Source organism: Mesoplodon mirus, assembly GCF_964341445.2.
Source record: "Mesoplodon mirus genome assembly, chromosome: 7".
NCBI classification, from domain to species: Eukaryota; Metazoa; Chordata; class Mammalia; order Artiodactyla; family Ziphiidae; genus Mesoplodon; species Mesoplodon mirus.
In genome coordinates, this window is record NC_138983.1 from 54,702,773 (window position 1) to 54,726,408 (window position 23,636).

Genomic DNA, 23,636 nt, shown 5'->3' on the forward strand with positions numbered 1-23,636 from the left:
CCTAAATCCACTAATCACTGTGTGACCTTTAACAAGTTACTTAATTTCTCTGAGCTTCTGTTTTCTCAGTTAAATACTGACAGGAAAATAATACTTGCTCGCATGACCTTCAAAAGGCCCAAAGTCACTGGGTGCATGTAAAATGATTGTATGAATGTAAAAAGATACCCAAACACTGAAAGAGTATACAATCGCTGTTGGTATTAATACAAAGTTCTAACCACTTAAACTAAGCACAAGAACATCTGCCACCACAAGTGCCCCATATAAGCATTATCAACAAATTCTCCAAACTCCCACCTTGAATAGAGCTATTTTCAAACTCCTCTGTTTCTTCGTCATCAAAATTCAAGTCAAAACCAACTTTAGTTCATGACTTCTGGGGAAAACTTCCTGATTAACTCTCTTGTCTCTAAAGGCTATTCAGGAAATTGGCTTGTAGTTGTAGCTCTGGCTACTGTGGACAAGCTGCATCATCACTCTGTCCATTCAAATGACAGCAAAATACTCATGACATGTACATGAAACACTTACCAAAACAGACCATAAAATAATCTCAAAAAGGTTAAAAGGATTAAAATAATACGATTTTCTCTAAACACGACAGAATTAAAGTAGAAATCAACAAAAGAAGGATATCTGAAAACTCCACAAATGTTTGAAAATTAAACATACCTCTCAATAACCCTTCGGTCAAGAAGAAATAAAAGAGAAGTTAGGAAATATTTCAAATTGAACAAAAACGAAAATGCAATATCAAAACTGTGGGTCACAGCTAAAGCAATGCTTAGAGGAAAATTTATTAAATGCTTACTTTAGAAAAGAGAAGTCTCAGATCAGTAATCTAGGAATCCTACTTTAAGAAACTAGCAAATTAGAGCAAATTAAACCCAAAGCAGGCAAAAGGAAGAAAATAATAAGAGTAAAAGCAGAAACCAATGAGGGACTTTCCTGGTGCTTCAGTAATTAAGACTCTGCGCTCTCAATGCAGGAGGCCCAGGTTTGATCCCTGGTCAGGGAATTAGATCCCACACGCTGCAACTAAGACCTGGCACAGCCAAATAAATAAATATTTTTTTAAAAAAGGAAAAAAGCAGAGGGCTTCCCTGGTGGCGCAGTGGTTGAGAGTCCGCCTGCTGATGCAAGGGACATGGGTTCGTGCCCCGGTCTGGGAAGATCCCACATGCCGCGGAGCGGCTGGGCCTGTGAGCCATGGCCGCTGAGCCTGCGCGTCAGAAGCCTGTGTTCCGCAACGGGAGAGGCCACAACAGTGAGAGGCCCGCGAACTGCAAAAAAAATAAAAATAAAAAATAATAATAAAAAAGGAAAACAACAGAAATCAATGAAATTGAAAAAAATAACAATAATCAATGAAACCTCTTTCGGTGATCTGCGACCCAGTTTCAGTGGGGTGGGTGGGTAGTTCCCACACCAACAATAAGCAATTCTTGGACACCAGCAGGGTGTCCTGCTCTCAGGCCTGCATCAGATTCCACAGGTTAAGGGTTCAGTCCTACAAGACAGCCCCACATACATGGAAGGCCAGTCAAAAACCCAGATTGTTATCTGTGCTTCTAATTAACTGGCTACAGATTAGAGGTTCCAATTTAGAATGTCAATCCCAAGTACAGGTTGTTACCTGTACTTCTGACCAACTGGCTGTAAATCAGAGGTTCCCACAACCTAGTCCTCAGGTTCGATTAATTTGCTAGCGTGGCTCACAGAACTCAGAGAAATATTTTACTTACTGATCACCAGTTTATTAAGAATGTAACTCAGGGAACAGTCAAATAGAAGAGCTGCATACAGCAAGGTATGGGGAAAGGGCACAAAGCTTCTATGCCCTCTCAAAGTGCACCATACTGCCCAATCTCTATGTGTTCACCAACTCAGAAGCTCTCAGAACCCCATCCTTTGGAGTTTTTATGGAGGCTTTATTACACAGGCATGATTGATTAAATCGTTGACCACTGACAACTGATTCAACCTCCAATCCCTCTCCTCTTCCAAGAGGTCAGACTGTGGGACTGCAAGTTCCAATCCTCTAATCCTCTTATCACGTGGTTGCTCCATGGGCAACCAGCCCCCAGCCGTAGGTGCTTTTCAAGTCACCTCATTAACATAACAAAAGACACCTTGATCACGTTCAACACTTAGGAAATTCCAAGAGTTCTTGGAGAAGTGAGCCAAGAACTGTGCATCAAATATATATATTTCTTATAAAACACAATATTGCAAAACCAAACACTAGATCTTTGAAAAGCTGATAAAACTGATAAATCTCTATTCAGAGTAATCAAGAGAAAAAGGGAGAAGACAGAAATTACCAACAGCAAGAATGAAATAAGAAAGGATCATTATATATCCTACATTCTTTAAAGGGATATGGTAATATTGTGGGAAATTTTTTTTTTAATTTTTTGGCCGCACCTAGCAGCATGTGGGATTTTAGTTCCCCGAACAGGGATGGAACCCATGCCCCCTACAATGGAAGCACAGAGTCTTAACCACTGGACCACCAGGGAAGTCCCTGTGGGAAATTTTACACCAATAAATTTGAAATCGTACGTGAAATTGACAAATTCTTTGGAAGATGAAGTATCAAAGCTCACTTAGGAATTTACAGATAACCTAAACAGCCCCACAGCTAATAAAGTAATTGAAGTCATACTTTTAAACTTTCTCACAAAGAAATCTTAACAACCAGATGGCTTCACTGAAGAATTCTGTCAAACATCTGTGGAATAAATAATAACAATTCTACACAAATTCCTCCAGAAAATATAATAGTAACACTTCCCAATCCATTTTATGAAGCCAGCATTACTCCGATACTAAACCACACAAGGACATTGCAAGAAAAGTAGAGACTAATAACCTTCATGGACATAGGTGAAAGAAGTCCTAACAAACTATTAGCAAATCGAATTCACTACAAATGAAAGGAAACTTCCTCAACCTAACAAAGTGTCTTAAAATTTTATGGCTAATAGTGAGACAGGAGGGAAGGGAGTAGGGCACAACCTTTAAAATAATGACACAGTCTTGGGGATTCCTTGGCAGTCCAGTGGTTAGGACTCAGTGCTTTCACTGCTGTGGCCAAGGTTCAATCCCTGTTCAGGGAACTAAGATCCTGCAAGCCACAAGATGCCACCAAACAAACAGATCAAACAAACAAAAAGTAATGACACAGCCTTTGAGGAAAACTGAATACAACAAAGACTGGTTAGCACCAACTAGGCCCAAGATGGCAGAAGGTTCGACTTCCAGGAGACCTTGAGCCTCATTATACGCTCACTGTAATACATCAGCATGCTAAATGACACACCCACAGGTGCCATGACAGTTCCAAGGCTGACCATAAAAGGGCGAAAAGTGGGCGGTGGCCCAATTCCTGGAAATCTCTGCCCCTTCTCCAAAATGGTTGGAATAACCCTCCCACTCATTAGCCTATGGAATTACCCAGCCCATAAAAACCACCCCATATTTCAGAGCTGCTCTCACCTTCTGAGACAGACCGCATTCTACCTATGGAATGCGTATCACTCTAAATAAACCTGCTTTCAACTTACTATGGCTCACTCTTGAATTCTTTCCTGCATAAAGCCAAGGACTGTCCCAGGAACTCACCCGAGACCTGGGACATGACCACCCTCTTGTGCCTCATTTTCCTGCAGCATCTTTACAAAGGAAGAGGAGGGAGGTGGTCTTCTCTCCATCCCCACTTTTCCTTTGATTATAAAAATGTAGTCCACTTAGTTCTCGGGGCAGAGCCCTCTTGCCTTCCCACTTGTATCCTTCACAAGCATCCTGTATTAATAAATCTACTTCTTACCAATCACTTTGCCTCTCGCTGAATTCCTTCTGCATCAAAGACATAAGGAACCTAAGCTTCATTAAGTCCCGAGATGAGTTGTGCAGTCTCAGTTGGAAGGTTGTGGGTTCGAGTCCCATCTGAGGTGCAGTTCCAGTATTAATTCTTAATAGTGAAAAGACTGCTTTCCTTCAAGAATAGCAACAAAACAAAGATGCCTACTCTACTTATTTCTATCCAACATTGTACCTCAACAGTCTCAACCAGTGAAATAAGAAACAAGATGAAAAAGGCATAAACATTAGAAAGGAAGAAAGTAAACCTTCTCTGTTCACAAACAACATGACTGCCTACCTGGCAATCTACAAAATGAATCCACAATAGAAAAGTCTACTGGATCTAATAAGTGAATTTATTACCAAGGTCACAGAATACAAGCTCAAAACAGAAATGTTTCTATATGCAAGGAACAAAAATTGGAAATAGGAATATTTTAAAAAGGAATACCATTTAAATTAGCATCAACAAACATGGAATCCATGGTACAAATCTAACAAAATATGTGTAAGATCTGTATGCTGAAAACTACAAATAATTGATGAGTGAAATCAAAGATGATTTTCACAAATGGAGAGATTATATCGTGTCCGTAGATTGAAACACTCAACACTACGTTGTCAAATCTCCCCAAATTTTCTTAGATTCAACACGTATCAAAATCACAGCAGGATTTTTGTAGAAACTGAAAAACTAATTCTGAAGTATATATGTAAAGGCAAAAGATCTAGAAAGGCCAGAAAGATTTTTGAGAAAAGAACAAAGTTGGAGGATTCATATTACCTGAATTCAAGACTGTACAAAACTACAGTAATCAAGATAAGGTGGTACTGGCATAAGGACAGAAATGTAGATCAATGAAACAGAACAGAGGGTCCAGAAATAGATCAACATAAATGATTTTCAACAACTGATTTTCAACAAAGACAAGGTAATTCAATGGAGAAATAACAGCCTCTACAACAAAGAATATAGGAACAAATGTTCATCCACCTACAAAACAATGAATCTTGCTCTTTATATAAAAGTTAATTCAAAATGGATCATAGACATAAATGTAAAACTAAAACTTAAAGCTATAAAACTTCTAGAAGAACTTTATAAAAGAAAATCTTTGTACTCTTGGGTTAGGCAGAGACGTCTTAGATCTAAGAAACAAAAAGTATGACACTTAAAAAAATCAAAAGACAAGCCACAGATTAGCAGAAAATATTTGGAAAATATATATCTCATAAAGGACTAACTCATACAGAACACCTAAAGAAATTTTACAACTCACAATAATGAGAAATCAATCAAGCAAATAAAAAATGGGCAAAAGATCTGAATGAACATTTCACAAAAAAAGAAGGTAGGGGGATTGATGGCAAATAAACATATTTTTTAAATGCACAACATCATTTCATCATTAGGAAAATTAAAATCAGTATGAGATATCAGTTTATCAGAATAGAGAAAATTAAAAAGACCGACAATAATAAGCCCTTACAAAGATAAGGAACTATCATACATTGCTGATGGGAAGGCAGAATGACAGTCACTCTGAAAAAAGAGTTTCACAGTTTCTTATAAATTTCAACATAGCACTTACCATTAGAACCAGAAATTCCAATACTGGGTATTTATTCAAGAGAGATGACAACTTACATCAACACAAAGACCTATATTTAAATATTCACAGCAGCATTATTCATTGTAGTGATGGTTACTTACTTCATACATTTGTCAAACTCATTGAACTGTATACATTAAAAGGGTAAATTTTATTGTATGTAAATTATACCTCAAAAAAGCCTAACTTGTAAAAAAATTTCATTCAAAAGTCATCCATTCCCTGACTCTATCCAGGTTTGTCTACATACCTCTTAAACATACTCCCATAGCTCTCTTTGCAGGTATTCATCGATCATCAGTTTACCGGGTCTAAGAACCTTATCTGACTCATCTCTGGATCCTTAACACTAAGAACGATGCCTGCTAGAAAGCAGATGACCAATCAATGAACCTCAGTGATTCTGGCTATTAACCTAACACATCTTAGCCTTTCTTTCCTCTAAAAATCTGTAATTCTATTATATCTGATTTTCTAGTAGCCTGTTACTTGTTATACCTATTTCATAAGTGACTTTCTACAAGGATATTAAGTGCCTAGTTGGCTTAGAAAAATGTTTTCTCTTTCTCTTGTTCTCTGCGATACCAACACAACCAACTTTGTAAGAAGACGCCTGAATGCTAACTCTCTGAAATTAGGGTAAGTTAGACATAAGCACAGCTGGGTATTTTAAGAAGACAACCACCTAAGGAATGTGTGAACTGAAAAGCATGATGAAGGCCATCTTCTCTGGCCAAAAAAAAACCCTCCCCTACAAGCCTATAGCCCTGCAACTCTAATGTTAAGAAGCCCCACCCCCACACAACGTAAACAAGTGTTTAATATCATAATCTATACACAGAGAGCCAACTCCGGCATTTAGCAAGATAGAAAGAGTACGTGCCTCAGGGCAGGGCTGGTTAGCCAAGCTAAAGGCAACAAGCATTTGGTACTAAAAGAGAGGAGAAAGACCCTAAGCCACAAGTCATTACACTTCATGAGTTTTAATTAAGACCAGCCCTAAAACAAAAGAAAAAAAATAAAAATAAAACAGAATTTGTAGCAGGTTATTATTTAGTTAAGCAAAATATTCATTGCATGCATTGTTCTGGTCACTATAAAAGAACACAAAATAAAGTATAGTATGCAAAATAAGGGAAGAGCTGTTTTGCTTTTTTTTTAATCTGAAAAAGAAAAATGTAGAATTGTTTCTCTAAAAGAAACATATCAGAAAGTATATGCTGAATAAATAGTAAAAAATATGAAGGATGTTTGTAGATATAACTAACATTTTAGGGTTACCTTTATCAGTAGTCCCACAGGTATCACAAAATAGAAATGGCATTTATTCCAATGTGGGCTGAGTGGTTACCAAGGACTACATGTATATACCAGTGTGGTACAGCAGAAGGAGAATGAATTTTAAAGTCAGGCCTAATTTAAATCCCAGCTCCACCTAGCAGTGTGATCTTGATAGTTTCTTAAATTCTCTGAGGCACAATTTTCCCATCAGGAAACTATGGGCAATAATATCAACTTTCACAAGGTCACTATAAACATTAACTGTAATTACTTATGTCTGGGAATGGCAAACAGGTTTCATTGCAGATGCAATTCTGATATATTTCTAGTTGCATCCTGGAACACTGTGTTAGAAAGGATTATGGAGCTACTTCTGAGCTCAGCTAGAAGAGTGCTATGATGAGTTAGCTACATCAGTCATGGGGAATGGGTAGCAGTATATGAGCCAGGCATTTGTCATCTCTGTGCTCAATAAACAGTAGCTCTTCTTATTCTTGGAATAACCCCACTCTACTGGTCATAAGAGAGGTTCTTATTTTCAACTTAATTTTCAGATTCTAGGGGAAACATCCAATAAGACAGAACAAGCAGAGTGCTATGAGAAAGCATATTCTTTTCTACCTGCCCCCCCCCAAAAAAATATCCTCTTAAATTATCAGCTTAAGGCAGTTCTTCATAAATTTTTTCAGTCATTTTTTAAACCTGGCAATGACTCAAATTTCTGTAAGTAAGTGAACAATCATAAAGGGTCTCTCTTTATAACAGGAAATGTAGAATCAGAAGATTGAACAGAAAAAGCTAGACTGTTTATTTAGAGAAGACAACTACTTGAAACTGCAGTCTAAAAATTACCTGCTGACCCAAATATTTCAGCCCATCCAAACAGACTTTCCATTCAATCAACAGCTGGTAGATGTCCTCCTTTCCACCCCAAATCTTCACCACGAAACAAGACACAGATGTATCGAGACGGTCCGGCATTATTCCAAAATCAAGACTCCGCCATGTTGGATTCTGTTGATGGAAATGAAAACATGCTTTAGGAAGACCCTAAATGTTTACGGTTTACAGTTATTTCAGTTAGGTTGTACATCATTTTGTTCTTTAACCAAAAGAACTCATAAATATATTAAATTGCAAAGTTAAGTGAAGAAGACATTCCAATTAACACAAAGAGGGTGATATCGGTAGTTTTTAATTTCTCTGCTTATTTATTATAGTCAATAGAAGGAGCATATATTCTAATCTCTCATTAACATGGCTTCCTATGGTAATTCATTTATTTATTCAACACAATACACAATTATTAAGAAGCAACTTATACACAATGCCCTCAAAGTACCTCCAACTTGTTGCTGGATTCAAACCTCTCTTTAAATAATTACATTGTTTCATGAAAAGTGCAATATGCAAAAGGTTACAAAGTAGCACAGGAGGCAATAATAAACTTGGAGGGAACAGGGGAAAGACAGCACACAGGCTATGAGACGTGGCTTTTATAGGACAAACAGTAGTTCACCAGATTGAAATGAGGAATTGCAGGCAAAGGGAAAATAATAAACAAGGGCTCAGAGGTGTGAAATAGCACAGTATGGTCAGGGAACTAAGACAACTGCTGGAGCGCACAACACGAGAGCGGCAGGACGCAGAGTTGGAGAGACCAACACGAGACTCCTTGCCAAGGAGGTGGTACTTTACTGTGTACAAGACGTGGGGCCACTGAAAGGTTTTAAGGTTAAGAATGGCATGGTCAACTTTATGCTCTGAAAGAACTTTGTTTTTCATTAAAAGGATTATCCAGATAGTTGAAACATTCTCTGAAAAGTGAAAAAGTTAAGGGGCTTTAATATTATCAATAGACGTGAACTACAATGCATCCATTACTTACTTTCATTTATTTCCCTTACATTAAATGTTAGGGCTTTCATTGCTGAATGTAACTATAATCAATCTCATTAAATTATCAATTTTCATATTACACAAATCAGTAAATCAAAAGCTCCTCATATAAGGGTAACTAGTCTTTGCTTTGTGTCAGTTTTTCTTCCTGACCAAAGCGGGGACAGACGAGGGCAGTGTTTTTGTTTTAGGGGATATATTGATGTATGTGTTTTTGTGGGTTTGGCTGTTGACATTTCAGGAGTGGGAACATGACTTCCAGTTTCATGGCACTTACGTCTGATCTATCTTTTTCACTTGTATGTATTTCACTTGTGTATTTTTATTGTCTGATTTCCTTGCATTAAAATAAAAGCTCTGGGCTTCCCTGGTGGCGCAGTGGTTGAGAGTCTGCCTGCCGATGCAGGGGACACAAGTTCGTGCCCCGGTCCGGGAAGATCCCACATGCCGCGGAGTGGCTGGGCCCGTGAGCCGTGGCCACTGAGCCTGCACGTCCGGAGCCTGTGCTCCACAATGGTAGAGGCCACAGCAGTGAGAGGCCCGCGTACCGCAAAATCAATCAATCAATCAATCAATAAATAAAATAAAAGTTCTGATAGGAACATTGCCTGATTTGTTTACCACAAGATCCCCAAAGTTTGAAAAGTACCTGCTATGTGCTCAATAAATATTTGCTGCTGGTGGCACAGTGGTTAAGAATCTGCCTGCTAATGCAGGGGACATGGGCTCGAGCCCTGGTCCAGGAAGATCCCACATGCAGCGGAGCAACTAAGCCTGTGCGCCACAACTACTAAGCCTGTGCTCTAGAGCCTGTGAGCCACAACTACTGAGCCCACATGCCGCAACTACTGAAGCCCACGTGCGTAGAGCCGGTGCTCCGCAACAAGAGAAGCCACCGCAATGAGAAGCCTGCGCACCACAACAAAGAGTAGACCCTGCTCGCCACAACTAGAGAAAGCCTGCGCGCAGCAACAAAGACCCAACACAGCCATAAATTAATTAATTAATTTAAAAATATATATTTGCTGAATGAGTGAATGAATGTCCAATAACCAAAATGGATGTTTGAGGACACCAAAAGATTATCAATAAATAGCATGATGATAACACAATAAACACATTGTGCAATCAGCTTTATTCTGATTCCACACCATCCAAGAACTTCAACCTAAGATTAACAGAACTCCATTCTTACATGACCCCCAGTCTCTATCCCACCATAATTGTTTTAGCAACCCTCCTAGATAGGGGTAGAGTTTCAGTTAAAAATGAAGATAAACATTAAGGCCTAGAAATAACCAGGCAGACCTGTACTACAAGAAATGTTAAAGGAAGTTCTTCCGGCTGAAGAGAAATGACACCAGATAGAAACCTGGATCTTTAAGAAGGAATAAAAAGCACTGGCAATGGTAAACATGGAGTAAATATAAAAGACCATGTATTTTTCTTATTTTATTTATATCATATATGTCTGTTTAAAGCAAAAGCTAAGGGTAAGCTGTGACAAAGCGAAAGAGAGGCATGGACATATATACACTACCAAATGTAAGGTAGATAGCTAGTGGGAAGCAGCCGCATAGCACAGGGAGATCAGCTCGGTGCTTTGTGACCGCCTGGAGGGGTGTGATAGGGAGGGTGGGAGAGAGACGCAAGAGGGAGGGGATATGGGAACAAAAAAAAAAAAAGCAAAAGCTATAACTGTATAAAGGGTTTTATAACATATGTATAGGTTCACAAATATGAAAGTAATAGCACAAATGAGACAAGGTGGACAACTGGAACTATACTGTTGCCAGGTGCTCCTGTTTTACATGAAGTAGTTAAGAGTACATACAGTAATCCCTAAAGCAATGATTAAAAAATCAATGCAAAGAAGTATAGCTGAAAAGGCAAGGCAAAAATGTAAAACAGAATATGAAAAAAAAAACATACTGCATGATGATTCCATTTATATGAGGTTCTAAAAGGCAAAACAAATCTGTGGTGAAAAATGATTTCCTCTTGTGGCGGGAGGGCTTGGGCACAAGGGAACTTTCTGGAATGATAGGAAATGTACATATCTTTATTATTATTATTTTTTTGGTGGGGGGGGCTGCGTTGGGTCTTCGTTGCTGCTCACGGGCTTTCTCTAGTTGCGGCGAGCAGGGGCCACTCTTCATTGTGGTGCGCAGGCTTCTCATTGCGGTGGCTTCTCTTGTTGCGGAGCACGGGCTCTAGGTGCGCGGACTTCAGTAGTTGTGGTGTGTGGGCGCTAGGGCGCAGGCTCAGTAGTTGTGGCGCACGGGCTTAGTTGCTCCACGGCATGTGGGATCTTCCCGGACCAGGGCTCGAACCCGTGTCCCCTGCATCGGCAGGCGGACTCTCAACCACTGCGCCACCGGGGAAGCCCGGAAATGTACATATCTTGACAGGTGTGTATGCACTTATCAAAGCTCAGCAAATTACATAGTTAAAATCTGTGCATTTCATTGTATATGACTTTTACTTCAGGGAAAAAAAACTATAAACACTGAACTCTAATGTATAGGTCTGCTTCTTACAGTGGTAAGGATTAGCAATTCTAAAGCCACATTCTGTGTATTCTAAGCATGAGTAAAGATGTTGAGGACAGTGGAAGCCAGCTTTTTCACTGTCAGAGAATGGAGTTACAAATGAACTGAGAGTTCAGTTGGATTGAAAATGGAGATGTTGGTATGAATGCATGGTTTTTAAAAGATAGATCGATACACAGATAGACAGAGCAATAGATATAGGGTGTGTGTGTGTGTGTGTGTGTGTGTGTGTGTGTGTGTGTATTTCCTAGCTCAGTCCCTTAAAAAGTCTAGAAGTAATGAGCACACTAGTAACAATGAGCATGCTCAGATCTTGCTGTCTAATTAGCGTTCTCACTAAAAGGAACCAAGGGTTCCTTGGGGAGACTGATTCCAGGGCTGTGGCAGGAAGAGTACAAAACGAGTCTGGAACATCTCATGCCAGAATGTAAGTAAGTACTCAAAGAATGATGTGGACATATCAAAAGGAAAGAGGAATCAATTCACAGGGCTTTCACTAACCCAATGTGGGATAATTTAAGCAACAAAATAAATAATGACAGCAATGGATTATAACCCATTGAATAAAATAAGAATCTTTGAATCCATAATGATATAGATTAATAATTAATTAATAATTAATTAAATGGGAAATAAAGACAGAATGCTAATTAATAAATATAAAAGTCTGAAAGATGGGAATGAGAAAATTGCCAATGGATGCTAAAACTGGTAAACAAACAGTTGATAAGAAGCAGGATATATAAAGTCTCAAAGTTTCTCCCTAACAAATCACTTATTAATTATAAATGGAAAGATTATAACTTCACAGTGGAGAAACCTGACAGGCACTACCTTAATCAACTGACAAAAGTTAACATCAATATTGGGACAAACCAACAACAGGTGCCTTCCAAACCAAAGCACTGAAAAGAATACAGTATTACAGCTATAGTCTTCCTGCCGAAAATGCATAACCTGAATCTAATCATGAGGAAACACCAGTCAATCAAATTGAAAGACAGTCTATGAAATAACTGGTCTGTATGGTTTTAAATGCTGAAGTCAAAAACACCCCAAAAAAGACTAAAGAACCGTCCAGACTGAAGAATAAAGCAACATGACAACTAAAGACAGAGTGATTCTGAATTGAGTCCTGGAGAGTTGACAATATCTGAATAAGGACTAGGAATTCATTGGTGGAAATGTAAATTGGTACAACCAGCTGGAAAACAGTATGGAGGTAATTCAAAAAAATTTAAAATAGAACTACCATATGATCTAGTAATCCCTCTTCTGGGTAGATATCCAAAGGAAATGAAACAGTGTCTTAGAGATAGAAGCACTCCCATGTTCACTGCAGCATTATTCATAACAGTCAAGATATAGATACAACCTAAGTGTCCATCAACAGACGACTGAATAAAGAAAATGTAGCATATATATATATATATATGTGTGGAATATTATTCAGCCTTAAAAAAGGAAATCCTGCCATTTGCAACAGCATGGATGAACCTGAAGCATAGTATGATAAGTGAAGTAAGTCAGAAAAAGAAAGTCAAATACTGCATAATATCACTTACATGTGGAATCTTTTAAAAAAGTCAAACTCATAGAAACAGGGTGTGTAATGGTGGTTGCCAGGGGTTGAAGTTGGGAGAAACAGGGAGATGTTGGCCAAAACGTACAAAGTTGCAGTTTTGCAAAATGAAATCATTCTGGAAATCTAATGATAACATGGTAACTATAGTTAATAATACCACATTGTATACTTGAAATTTCCTAAGAGTAATGTGTTCTCATTACCAAAAAAAAAAAAAAAAACAGTAACTACATGAGGTGATAGGTATGTTAATTAGCTTAATTTTGGTTAATCATTTTACAATATATACGTATACCACAACATCACATTGTACACCTTAATATATACAATTTTTGTCAACTATACCTCAATTAAGCTGGGGGTGGAGGATGACGGACTGTGGTTAATAACTGTATTGTGTCAATGTTACACTTTCCTGATTTTAATCATTTTAATGTGATTATGTAAGAGACTGTCCTTGTTTGTAGGAAATACACACTGAAATATTTGATAATAGAAAATTTTTCCTTGAAGGTAGTCTTAATTATTTTAAGAAGCCAAAGTTATTCTTAGAAAAATGTATTGAAAAATACAGGCAATAAGAAAAGATAATATTTTGGGTAAAACATGATGGGTAACTATGAAACAGCAAGGCTAGATTTAACACATGGCCCAAGGAATGAATGGAAGGGAACCATCCATTTCTGATAATGGTAGGCTAGACAATCACCCCACTGAAAACAATGAAAAATGCTGGCTAAAATATTTTTTAAATAATAATAACCACCATCATCACCAAAGCTTTTCCAAGCCAAAAAGGAAAGCTAGAGCCCAAAGTGTAAATCTAGAGGGCTTTTCTCTTAAAAGCATTTGCCGACCTATATAAACTTGACGTTCTGGTTTTGGCAGTCTTAAAGGGAGACAAGAACATAATTCAAAGCCCAGACCCAGGCCATACTCATGTCTACAAGAAGTCCCTCTCCACACTGAATTGGGATCACAAAAAAGCTATATACTCACAGAGCATGAGTGAAATAACAGGGTAGAGGAGAATTCAACAAACCAACTGCACAAATCCTTAGATAATCAAAAACAGGAAGCATGAAAAAAGGACTACGTAAGCTATCAAATTAGATTGAGTACATCCCATAAACTTATTTTTTAAAAAGTCAAATCCTTGCACAGAATTTGTTTATTCTTAATTGGCATTAATTGGCATGTTTCTCCAGAACAGACACTTCATAAAAATAAAAATATAAATTAAAAAAAAAGAATATGTAGGGACTTCCCTGGTGGTCCAGTGGTTAAGACTCTGTGCTTCCACTGCAGGGGGCATGGGTTCAATCCCCGGCCCAGGAAACTAAGACCTCGCATGCTGCACAGCGTGGCCAAAAAATTTATTTTAAAAAGAATATCTAAACGGCCAATAAACACTGGAAAAGGTGATCAATCAGAATAGTATATGAGGAAATGTAAATTAAAATCATAATACAATACCACTATCCCACCAGAATGGCTAAAATTTTCAAAACAGATAATACCAAGTTTGGACAAGAATGTGGAGCAACTAAAAACCTCACACTGCTGATAGGGATGTAACTGGCACAAACACTTTGAAAAACTATTTAGCAGTATCTACTAAAGCTGAAAATAACCTATGATCCGGCACTTAATTCCACTCCTAATGATATACCTAACAGAAATACATACACATATTCACCAAAGGACACGTACACATAGAATTAATGAATAATGTGTATGAATCTCACAAATATGCTAAGCAAAAAAGCATACGCCATACAAAAGTTCAATAACAAGCAGAACTAATCTATGGTCAAGATAGTGGTGCTCTTTGGGAGGAGGTAGTAACTAGAGGGAGAACACAAGATAATGTTCTGCTTCTTGACCTGGTTAAATGATCCGTTCCCTTTGAAGAGTCATCAGGTGATTATTTGTGCCCTTTACTGTAATATGTGCTATATCTCAATACAAAGTAATAAAACAAAAATTTTTAAAGACCCAATAATGGAAAAAATACAGCATCTTACAGAGAGGCACCTACAGAAGTAAAACAAATAAAGCTATCTCTTCACGATGTCATTTCAGGCCCTAAAGCCTAAAGAGCAGGAGTTGGAAGATTACAACCACCTAAAAAGACAGCCACTTACTCCGCTATGTGTAAGATCACCTCTCAACAAAAGTATCAATATATGTGCTCTAAAATATGAATGAGTATAATTTCAAATCCTCAGCAGAAAAAGCATGAAATAACCACCCCTTTCCAAAGTGAAAAAAAGAAAGACCTGGTGATTATATCTGAAGGGCCATATTGCATAAGGGGTGGGATGATTTGGGGGGCAGTTATTATATTAGTTATTCTTAAATACTTCATTCTAAAACTAATTAAAAACCTTTGTAAGGGAAGTAGTCTTTTGAAGTTGTTTCTTGTGGTTGAGTGGTGCAGTGGTTAAGAATCCGCCCGCCAATGCAGGGGACACGGGTTCGAGCCCTGGTCCGGAAAGATCCCACATGCCATGGAGCAACTAACCCCATGCACCACAACTACTGAGCCTGTGCTCTAGAGCCCGCAAGCCACAACTACTGAGCCCACGTGCCACAACTACTGAAGCCCGCGCGCCTAGAGCCCGTGCTCCACATCAAGAGAAGCCACCACAATGAGAAGCCTGCTCACCGCAACTAGAAGAAGCCTGCACACAGCAACGAAGACCCAACGCAGCCAAAAGTTAAATAAATAAATAAAATTTTAAAAAAATAATTAAAAAATTTTTTTAATCCAGATGATTTTGATTTATATTTAACCTATACATATCAGCCCATTTTCTAGATGGAACAAATTATTCAAGTATACTAACATCATTTAGGGACCTGCATCTTATTCACTGAAAGTACAGTGGCAGAATATTAGGATATTTATAGCTTTGAAAAGTTTACCTCCAGGAGAATCTAAAATTATTATTTATTACCTGGGCAACTTCTCTAAAACACTGCTCAATTGATACTTCTTATTTATTAAAGAAACACACATATATAGAAAATTTTCAAAACACAAACAAGTTATCACTATTTTTATCACTCAATAGCAAATGTATGGTCACAAGAAACATGACTAAGAATTCATAAAAGCTGTTCCAATTTTCCCAGAACATACAAGATAACTCTCAGGAATTGCATACTAAATTTATAAGTAGTAGTTATTCCTCAGCCCAATAAACTCTCTTCCCCCTCTCTCATTCACCTTTATTCATCCTTCATGTCTCAACTTAGAAATTGCTTATTGTTAGAAACCTTTCCTAATCACCCTCCTCAAACTGAGATAAATGATACTCCTACATGTTTCCATAGAATCCTGTTCTTCCCTGGTCCTGTAATTGCATGTGTCAATTATCTTAGACTCTCTCCAAATTATGTAATTGATCAGACAGAGGTTAGAAAATGATGATGGAGTTTAACACAAGGTAAGATAAGATGGCATAAGCAAGAGGAGCCAACTCCCTCTCCCTCCCTCCCTCCTCTCTCTCTCTCTCTCTCTCTCTCTCTCTCTCTCTCTCTCTCACACACACACACACACACACACACACAGAGATGAAATGTTAATTCATTCATTCACAATTCAACTAGAACACATACTTGTTTGAGAATCCCTCAGGCCAGTAACTCATAAAAAGTATTTATATTGTTCACTTTTTTCCCAAAGATTTAAAAATATTTAAAAATATCTCAGGCAGTCACAATTCCAACAGAAGTTTTGGTTCTGATAACTCTGTCACATGTTTTCCCTAAAAATACATGCTCTCCAAGCCCCAGGCCATAGACTGGTACCAGTCCGTGGCCTGTTAGGAACCAGGCCACACAGCAGGAGATGAGCATCGGGCAAGCAAGTGAAGCTTCATCTATATTTATAGCCGCTCCCCATTACATCACATTACTGCCTGAGCCCCGCCTCCTGTCAGATCAGCAGTGGCATTAGATTCTCGTAGGAACGTAAACCCTACTGTGAACTGAGCATGCAGGGGATCTACGTTACTCATTCCTTATGAGAATCTAACGCCTGATGACCTGGGGTGGAGCTGAGGCAGTGGTGCTAGTGCTGGGGAGCGGCCGCAAATACAGATTGTCATTAGCAGAGAGGTTTGACTGCACAGAGACCATAGTAAATCAACTGCCTGCAGACTCATATCAAAACCCTGTCAGTGAGTGGCAAATGACAATGAAGCTGCATCTTACGGAGTAGACTGGACATAAGCAACATACATAAGCAACATTCGGGTGTCACTGTCTCCCATCACCCCCGGATGAGACCATCTAGTTGCAGGAAGACAAGCTTAGGGCTCCCACCGATTCTGCATTATGGTGACTTGTATAATTATTTCATTATATATTACGATGTAATAATAATAGAAATAAAGTGCACAATAAATGTAATGCACTTGAATCATCCCCAAACCATCCCTCCACCCCCACCCCCCAGTCCGTGGAAAAACTATCTTCCAAGAAACTGGTCTCTGGTGCCAAAAAGGTTGGGGACCGCTGCTCTAGAACTTTGTTTATTCACTTACAAGGCCCATCATTGATGTAATGGAGGCAGCACAGTGCTGTGAAAGAGCAGAGCTCTCGCGCTCTCGAACATCGGTTCTACCAGTCACCACCAGCTTTGCGACCTGGAGTAAATTCCTCAACCTCTCTGAACCCTGGTTTCCTTAACTATAAAACAGGAATATCTCCTACCTTGTAGCATTGCTATCAGGATGAGAAACAACGTATACAATGCATCCAATAAACTACCTGAATCACAAGTGAGTAGTTAACTGTTTATTAAAGAAACACACATACAGAGATATTTCAAAACACATATGAACTAGCTATCACTCTTCTTCCTCCCACCACGAGATTTTTAATTTTCTAATAAAAGTAAAAACTCCTTTTTTGTAAAAAAAAAACAAAAAAACTAATAACTAACTTTATAATTGTTAAAGATGGTGCATGTGGGTTCATTACACGATTCACCTCTACTTTTGTGTATGTACAAAATCCAATTGAGAGAATTTAGTTACTTTCATTCTTATTGCTTCAATTATTTGTTTAAATTAACCAATGGCCCTTTGATAATATTAAGGATCTAACTTCCCCAGAACCAAAAAAAAGTTCCCTAAAGTTAACAAATGGTTTGGAGGGTATGGTTAGCTTGAAGCCAGAGATAAAAAAGTCGAACTATATATTCACCATTAATCGTTCTATGCTAAATATATCTGAGAAGAAATCAGGACTCTGATGTATCATTTGGAGTCACATCTCCACCATCCAGCCTATCAACGGTGGATTATTCCAGTTACTGCAGTAGATACTTACTGGACTTCACTGTGCTAGGGACATTGGAAGACAGAAAAATGAGTAAGTTGGGGGTCCTTGTCCACTAGATGCTTCCAATTTTGTTACCTCCCAAAATCTCATCCTCATGCCACCCACCCCTTGACTATCACCTGCTGTCTCTCCAGGTCATTTCCTCTGCTGCCCTGATCCTCAGTTCCCTTACCCCTGTCTTTGTCATGCTTGCTGAGCAAAATCTCAAACCACTCACTTCACTCCAGCCATACTAACTTCTTAGCCATTCCTTAAAAACCTCAAGTACACGCCTACCTTCATACTTTCCTGATTCTTGGCCTGAAACAGTCTTCCCCACTTATGTCCACAGTATGTTCCCTCACTTTTTTCAGGTGTCTGCTCAGATGAGATCTTCTATGTGACTGCCATAGAAATTCAGCAACCACCCCTGCCAGATACTCCATTATACTGCTTTATTTTACTCCATTATATTTATTACCATCTAACATATTCCAATTTAGCACCAATTCTAACAAGCATTTTTCTTCCACTGTAAGATAAATTCTGACTTTAGAAATGTTAAAATGAATAAGGTCCTACACTCTTTGACCACCAGGTGGCAGTCATCAGGAGTCACTGTCTCTAAATGCACAACCTTAAAAATAGTTGTTCTTAGTATCAGTTCTCTCGAGCCAGGCCCACTATTGGCACTACATGTGCTCAGTCTGCCATTTAAAATGTATCTCTTGATTTAAATTGAAACAAAAAATCCTATATAGGGAACTCCCTGGTGGTCCGGGAGTTAGGACTCTACATTTTCACTGCCGAGGGCGCGGGTTCAATCCCTGGTGGGGAAACTAAGATCCCGCAAGCTGAGCAGGGAAGACAGCTTGATGAAGAGGAAAGAGTAGTAGAGACTTGAAGATGGAAGGTCTGGACCTGGGGTTCTGGTCCCTCAGTTGTGTGACTCTGCAAAAATCACTGAGTCTCTCTGGATGTCAGTTTCTTAAGCTCTAACCCCTCTACCTTACAAGTTGTTCTAAGGATCAAAATGAGACAACATATGTAAAAGGATTCTGTAAATATAACACATCACTGATATCCATTTATTCATCTAACAAATATTCACTGAGCATCTACAATATTCTAGACTCCAGGGTTTCAGAGGAGAACAAGACTGGCAAGGTTCCTGCTCTCATGAAACTTGCGTTCTTGTAGGTGGGAGACAGATAATAGATAAATGGACAAGAGTTTCCAACAGTGACAAATGCTCTAAAAAAAACAAAACAGGGTGATGTAAAAAAGAGTGGAAAAGGGGCTTCCCTGGTGGCGCAGTGGTTGGGAGTCCGCCTGCCGATGCAGGGGACGTGGGTTCGTGCCCCAGTCCAGGAAGATCCCGCATGCCGCGGAGCGGCTGGGCCCGTGAGCCATGACCGCTGGGCCTGCGTGTCCGGAGTCTGTGCTCCACAGAGGGAGAGGCCACAACAGTGAGAGGCCCGTGTAACCAAAAAAAAAAAAAAAAAGAGTGGAAAGGGAACTACTTTAGATAGAATAGTCACAGAAGGCCTGGCTGAAGTGACATAGCTCAGACTTCAAAGGAGTATTCAGCCAAGTGAAGAAGTGGGGAAACAGGTGCTGTGGCATAAGGAACAAGACAAGTCTGGCATGTTTGAAGCACTGGAAAAATGAGGTAAGCCTGGAACACAATGAGTGAGGAAAACTGTTAGCAGATGAGGTTGAAAAGGTGGACAGGGGCCAAATCCAGGATGGTCTTGGACTGTTAAAAGGATATTATCAGTACCAAAAAGCTCTTCTTTTTATCAACATGGCCGAATAAATTGAGCCATTTATGCAAATATCTAGTGTACCCATTATCAAAAGTAGGACATTTCCAACTTTCTGAGCAATGCTATCGCCAAAAAACAAGTGGAAGGAGCCTATGCAATGGCCCTAGACATAAAATACTTAAGAACTACATACAAAGGTATCATTTATTATGATGTTTGGTAAGTCAAATAGTTAAAAACCTCGACAGGGGACTTCCCTGGTGGTGCAGTGGTTAAGAATCCACCTGCCAATGCAGGGGCACGGGTCCGAGCCCTGGTCCGGGAAGATCCCACATGCCGTGGAGTAACTAAGCCCGTGCACCACAACTACTGAGCCTGCGTTCTAGAGCCCACGAGCCACAACTACTGAGCCCGTGTGCCACAACTACTGAAGCCCGCACGTCTAGAGCCCATGCTCCACAATGAGAGAAGCCACAATGAGAAGCTCATGCACCGCAACGAAGAGTAGCCCCCGCTCACTGCAACTAGAGAAAGCCGGTGCGCAGCAACAAAGACCCAACGCAGCCAAAAATAAAATTAATTAATTTTTTTTAAAAAAAACTCAATAGTAATAGAAGTGACAAAATTATAGAATGAGTTAAAAAAAAAAACACAAGTTTTTAACAGAAAAAATATCATTTCACTCAGCAAATATTTATCAAGCACCTACTTTGTTCCAGGCATGCTCTAAGCATTAAAGATACAACAATGAACAAATCAATGAAGATTTAAGCAATAACTGAGCAGAAGATTTAACTGTAGAATTATCATAATACCAAAACTGAACTTCAACTTATTTTATGTCTCAGCATTTTCTAAAATAGGAGTTATAGGCTTAGTCATATGTACCTGTCAAAAAGCCAACTTACCAAGGAATTCTTAATCACTTCACTCCTATAAAATTCTGGAAAAGAAGAAAAAGAACAATAAGTGACGTGGAAGAAAATAAGCTCACTAACTCTTAATCCTACAAATTTTTTTACATATGCTCTAGTAAAAACACTTAAAACATTTTCAAGGTATCTATTCTCTACATATATTTCTCTGCAAAAAATTAAATTAAAATAGAAATAATGATTAAATAAAAGTTTTTTTTAACTGAGGGATAGTTGATTTACAATGTTGTGTTAGTTTCTGATGTATAGCAAAGTGATTCAGTTGTACATATATATACATGTTCTTTTCCCATTATGGTTTATTATAGGATATTGAATATAGTTCCCTGTGCTACACAGTAGGACCTTGTTGTTTTAAACTATATGTTTTAAAGGGAAAAAAACATTAGTAAAGAAAGGTCAAAATCTGTTAAGATTTAATTTAGTGATTTTTCCCTTACTGGCTCCTTTTACCCCAGATTCTAAGGTAAGCCCTTAAAAACTCAGAGTTCATTCTCCCTTACCAACTGCCATTGTCTACAGACAATTCTATACTCTCTGTTTTTCTCAAACATCTCCAATAATTATCCATTGTAGTACTATGGAAAGAACACTCATCTAGCAACCAGGGAACCTAAGTTCTAGTTCTACTTGTCATTAACATTCTGCTTCTCATTTCCCTGAGCCCATTTCTTCATTAGACAATTCTGACAATCAGACTAATAATCAAGGTCCTCTAAGCACTAAAATTTCATGATTCTACAGACCTTCATTTACGGTGTAAATGTTACAAAACCTGAAGATACAAACAAAAGAGAGACTGTGTCAGAGGTTCAGACAGACATTCTTAACAACCCTCCAACATTCCCTCTGCTGACCCTGCCAAAGTCACTTCCGTGGTGCTCTGTCAACGCAGAGCCTACAAGGACCCTGTATCCTTATGTTGCTATAGGGCAATATTTTCCAAGGGTGACGCACATACCACTGATATATGAGACCATTTTAGGTGATACATGAACAAACTTTATTTTTTTCTAACATATTGAAATGTCTGTCTCATCTACCCAACCCCTAATTGTAAGCTCCATAAGGACAGTAACATTTGTTTTTGTGTAACTGCTGTCTCCTCAGCATGTAAAACTACTCCTGGCACAGGGTAGGCACTCAACCAATCTTTTCTTGAATCAACAACTTCATAGATTATGCTTACACCTGAGTTTAGAAATAATTAACTTTTAAAAATATGTTAAGTATGCAGCATTATAGATGAAACTCGAAGACAGCGAAACTTGTCGAAGTAGTGCACAGGACTGAAGTTGGGGAACCATCAAGCAGTAAAGGAAAAGTGGACCTGGATATAAAATTTTTATGGGCAAGCTCTCTTGGTTAAAATATTTCTTGACAAAACATACCATCTACATTACTCTATGCTTATCTTCCCTTAAAAAATAAATAATAAGAAGAAGAATCATTCTATTTTGTGGTGAGATAGTCACAATGAGTGAAAAAAACAGGTTCTATGAGAGAATTTACAACAGGATCCAAAGTTTTACAATTATGTTTACAACATTTATTTTAGGTGATAGGGTTAGGCTGCTTACTTTTATTCTTTGCTTGGCAGTTTTCTAATTTTTCTATTTTGAACAATTATTTTAATTAAGAGAAGGGAAAATTCTAATTGTTTTTAAAAGGAAACTTCTATTGATGAACATTTAAGTTAATGCTAATTTTTGGATATTTCAAGTAATATTATAAATTAATCTTTGAAAGATATATACCCTAAGACACTTGAATCTATAAGATAAACTTTTAAAAGTAAAATTGCAAGATAAAAGGAAAAATACAGTTTGAATTTGATAGATATTGCCAAATTGTTCTCTAAAAATATTGTACCACTTTACAATCCCACTTAACACTAGGCAACCCTAAGTATTATTCTTTTCATTTTTTCCCAAATGGTTAACCAATGCCAATCATAAATTGACTACATAAATGTACATATGGGGCTTCCCTGGTGGCACAGTTGTTGAGAGTCCGCCTGCCGATGCAGGGGACACGGGTTCGTGTCCCGGTCCGGGAAGATCCCACATGCCGCAGAGCGGCTGGGCGCGTAAGCCATGGCTGCTGAGCCTGCGCGTCCGGAGCCTGTGCTCCGCAACGGGAGAGGCCACAACAGTGAGAGGCCCGCGTACCGCAAAAAAAAAAATACAAGGCACAGATATATATATATATATATATATATATATATAATATATAAAATTTGGTACTATTTTTACTTGCATTTGCATAAGGAATCTCAGTAAAGATAAACAACGGTGGGGTGAAAAACTAGGGAGATGGGACAGGTGAAAGCAAGATTTTAATATAAACCTTTATATATATATTTTGAACCATGGACAGCATTAGCTAGTCAAAAAGTTAAATGAAAATATTTGGGGGCTTACTTTGTGCCAAGTATTGTTCCAAGTACTGGAAATAGTGCAGTGAACAAAACTGACCTAAAAATTTCTGCCCATATGGAGCTTACATTCTGGTGAAGAGGACACGCGTTAGCCAAATAATTAAACATACAGTTATGTCAGACAATCTGGAGTATTGTGGAGAAAAATAAAGCACAAAAGACAGAGAGGAGAATAGTCACAATTTTTAAAAGGGGTTAGCCAGTGATCAAGGAGAGTTTCTCTGAGAAAACATTTGGATTAAAGACCTGAAAGAAGGCAGAGGAGCTAGTCATGTGGCTCTCAGGAGGAAAGAGTGCCCAGGCCAAAGAAACAGCCAGTGCAGAGGCCTTTAAACTGAAGTCAACTTGATGAATT

General features: G+C 38.5%; 1 protein-coding gene across 3 annotated transcripts in view; it reads right to left on the minus strand.

Annotated features, from left to right (window-relative positions):
• Nucleotides 1–23,636, minus strand: part of UVRAG (UV radiation resistance associated) — a 315,157-nt gene that overhangs the window by 259,586 nt on the left and 31,935 nt on the right. For 2 of the 3 annotated variants that reach the window (XM_082628358.1, XM_082628357.1), the window contains 2 exons: nt 20,815–20,849; nt 7,617–7,778 (listed from right to left, as the gene is read on the minus strand). In XM_082628358.1, coding sequence (XP_082484484.1) covers nt 7,617–7,778; nt 20,815–20,849 — 197 coding nt within the window. The remainder of the gene's footprint in view (nt 1–7,616; nt 7,779–20,814; nt 20,850–23,636) is intronic. The other variant, XM_082628359.1, reaches the window with a different exon arrangement.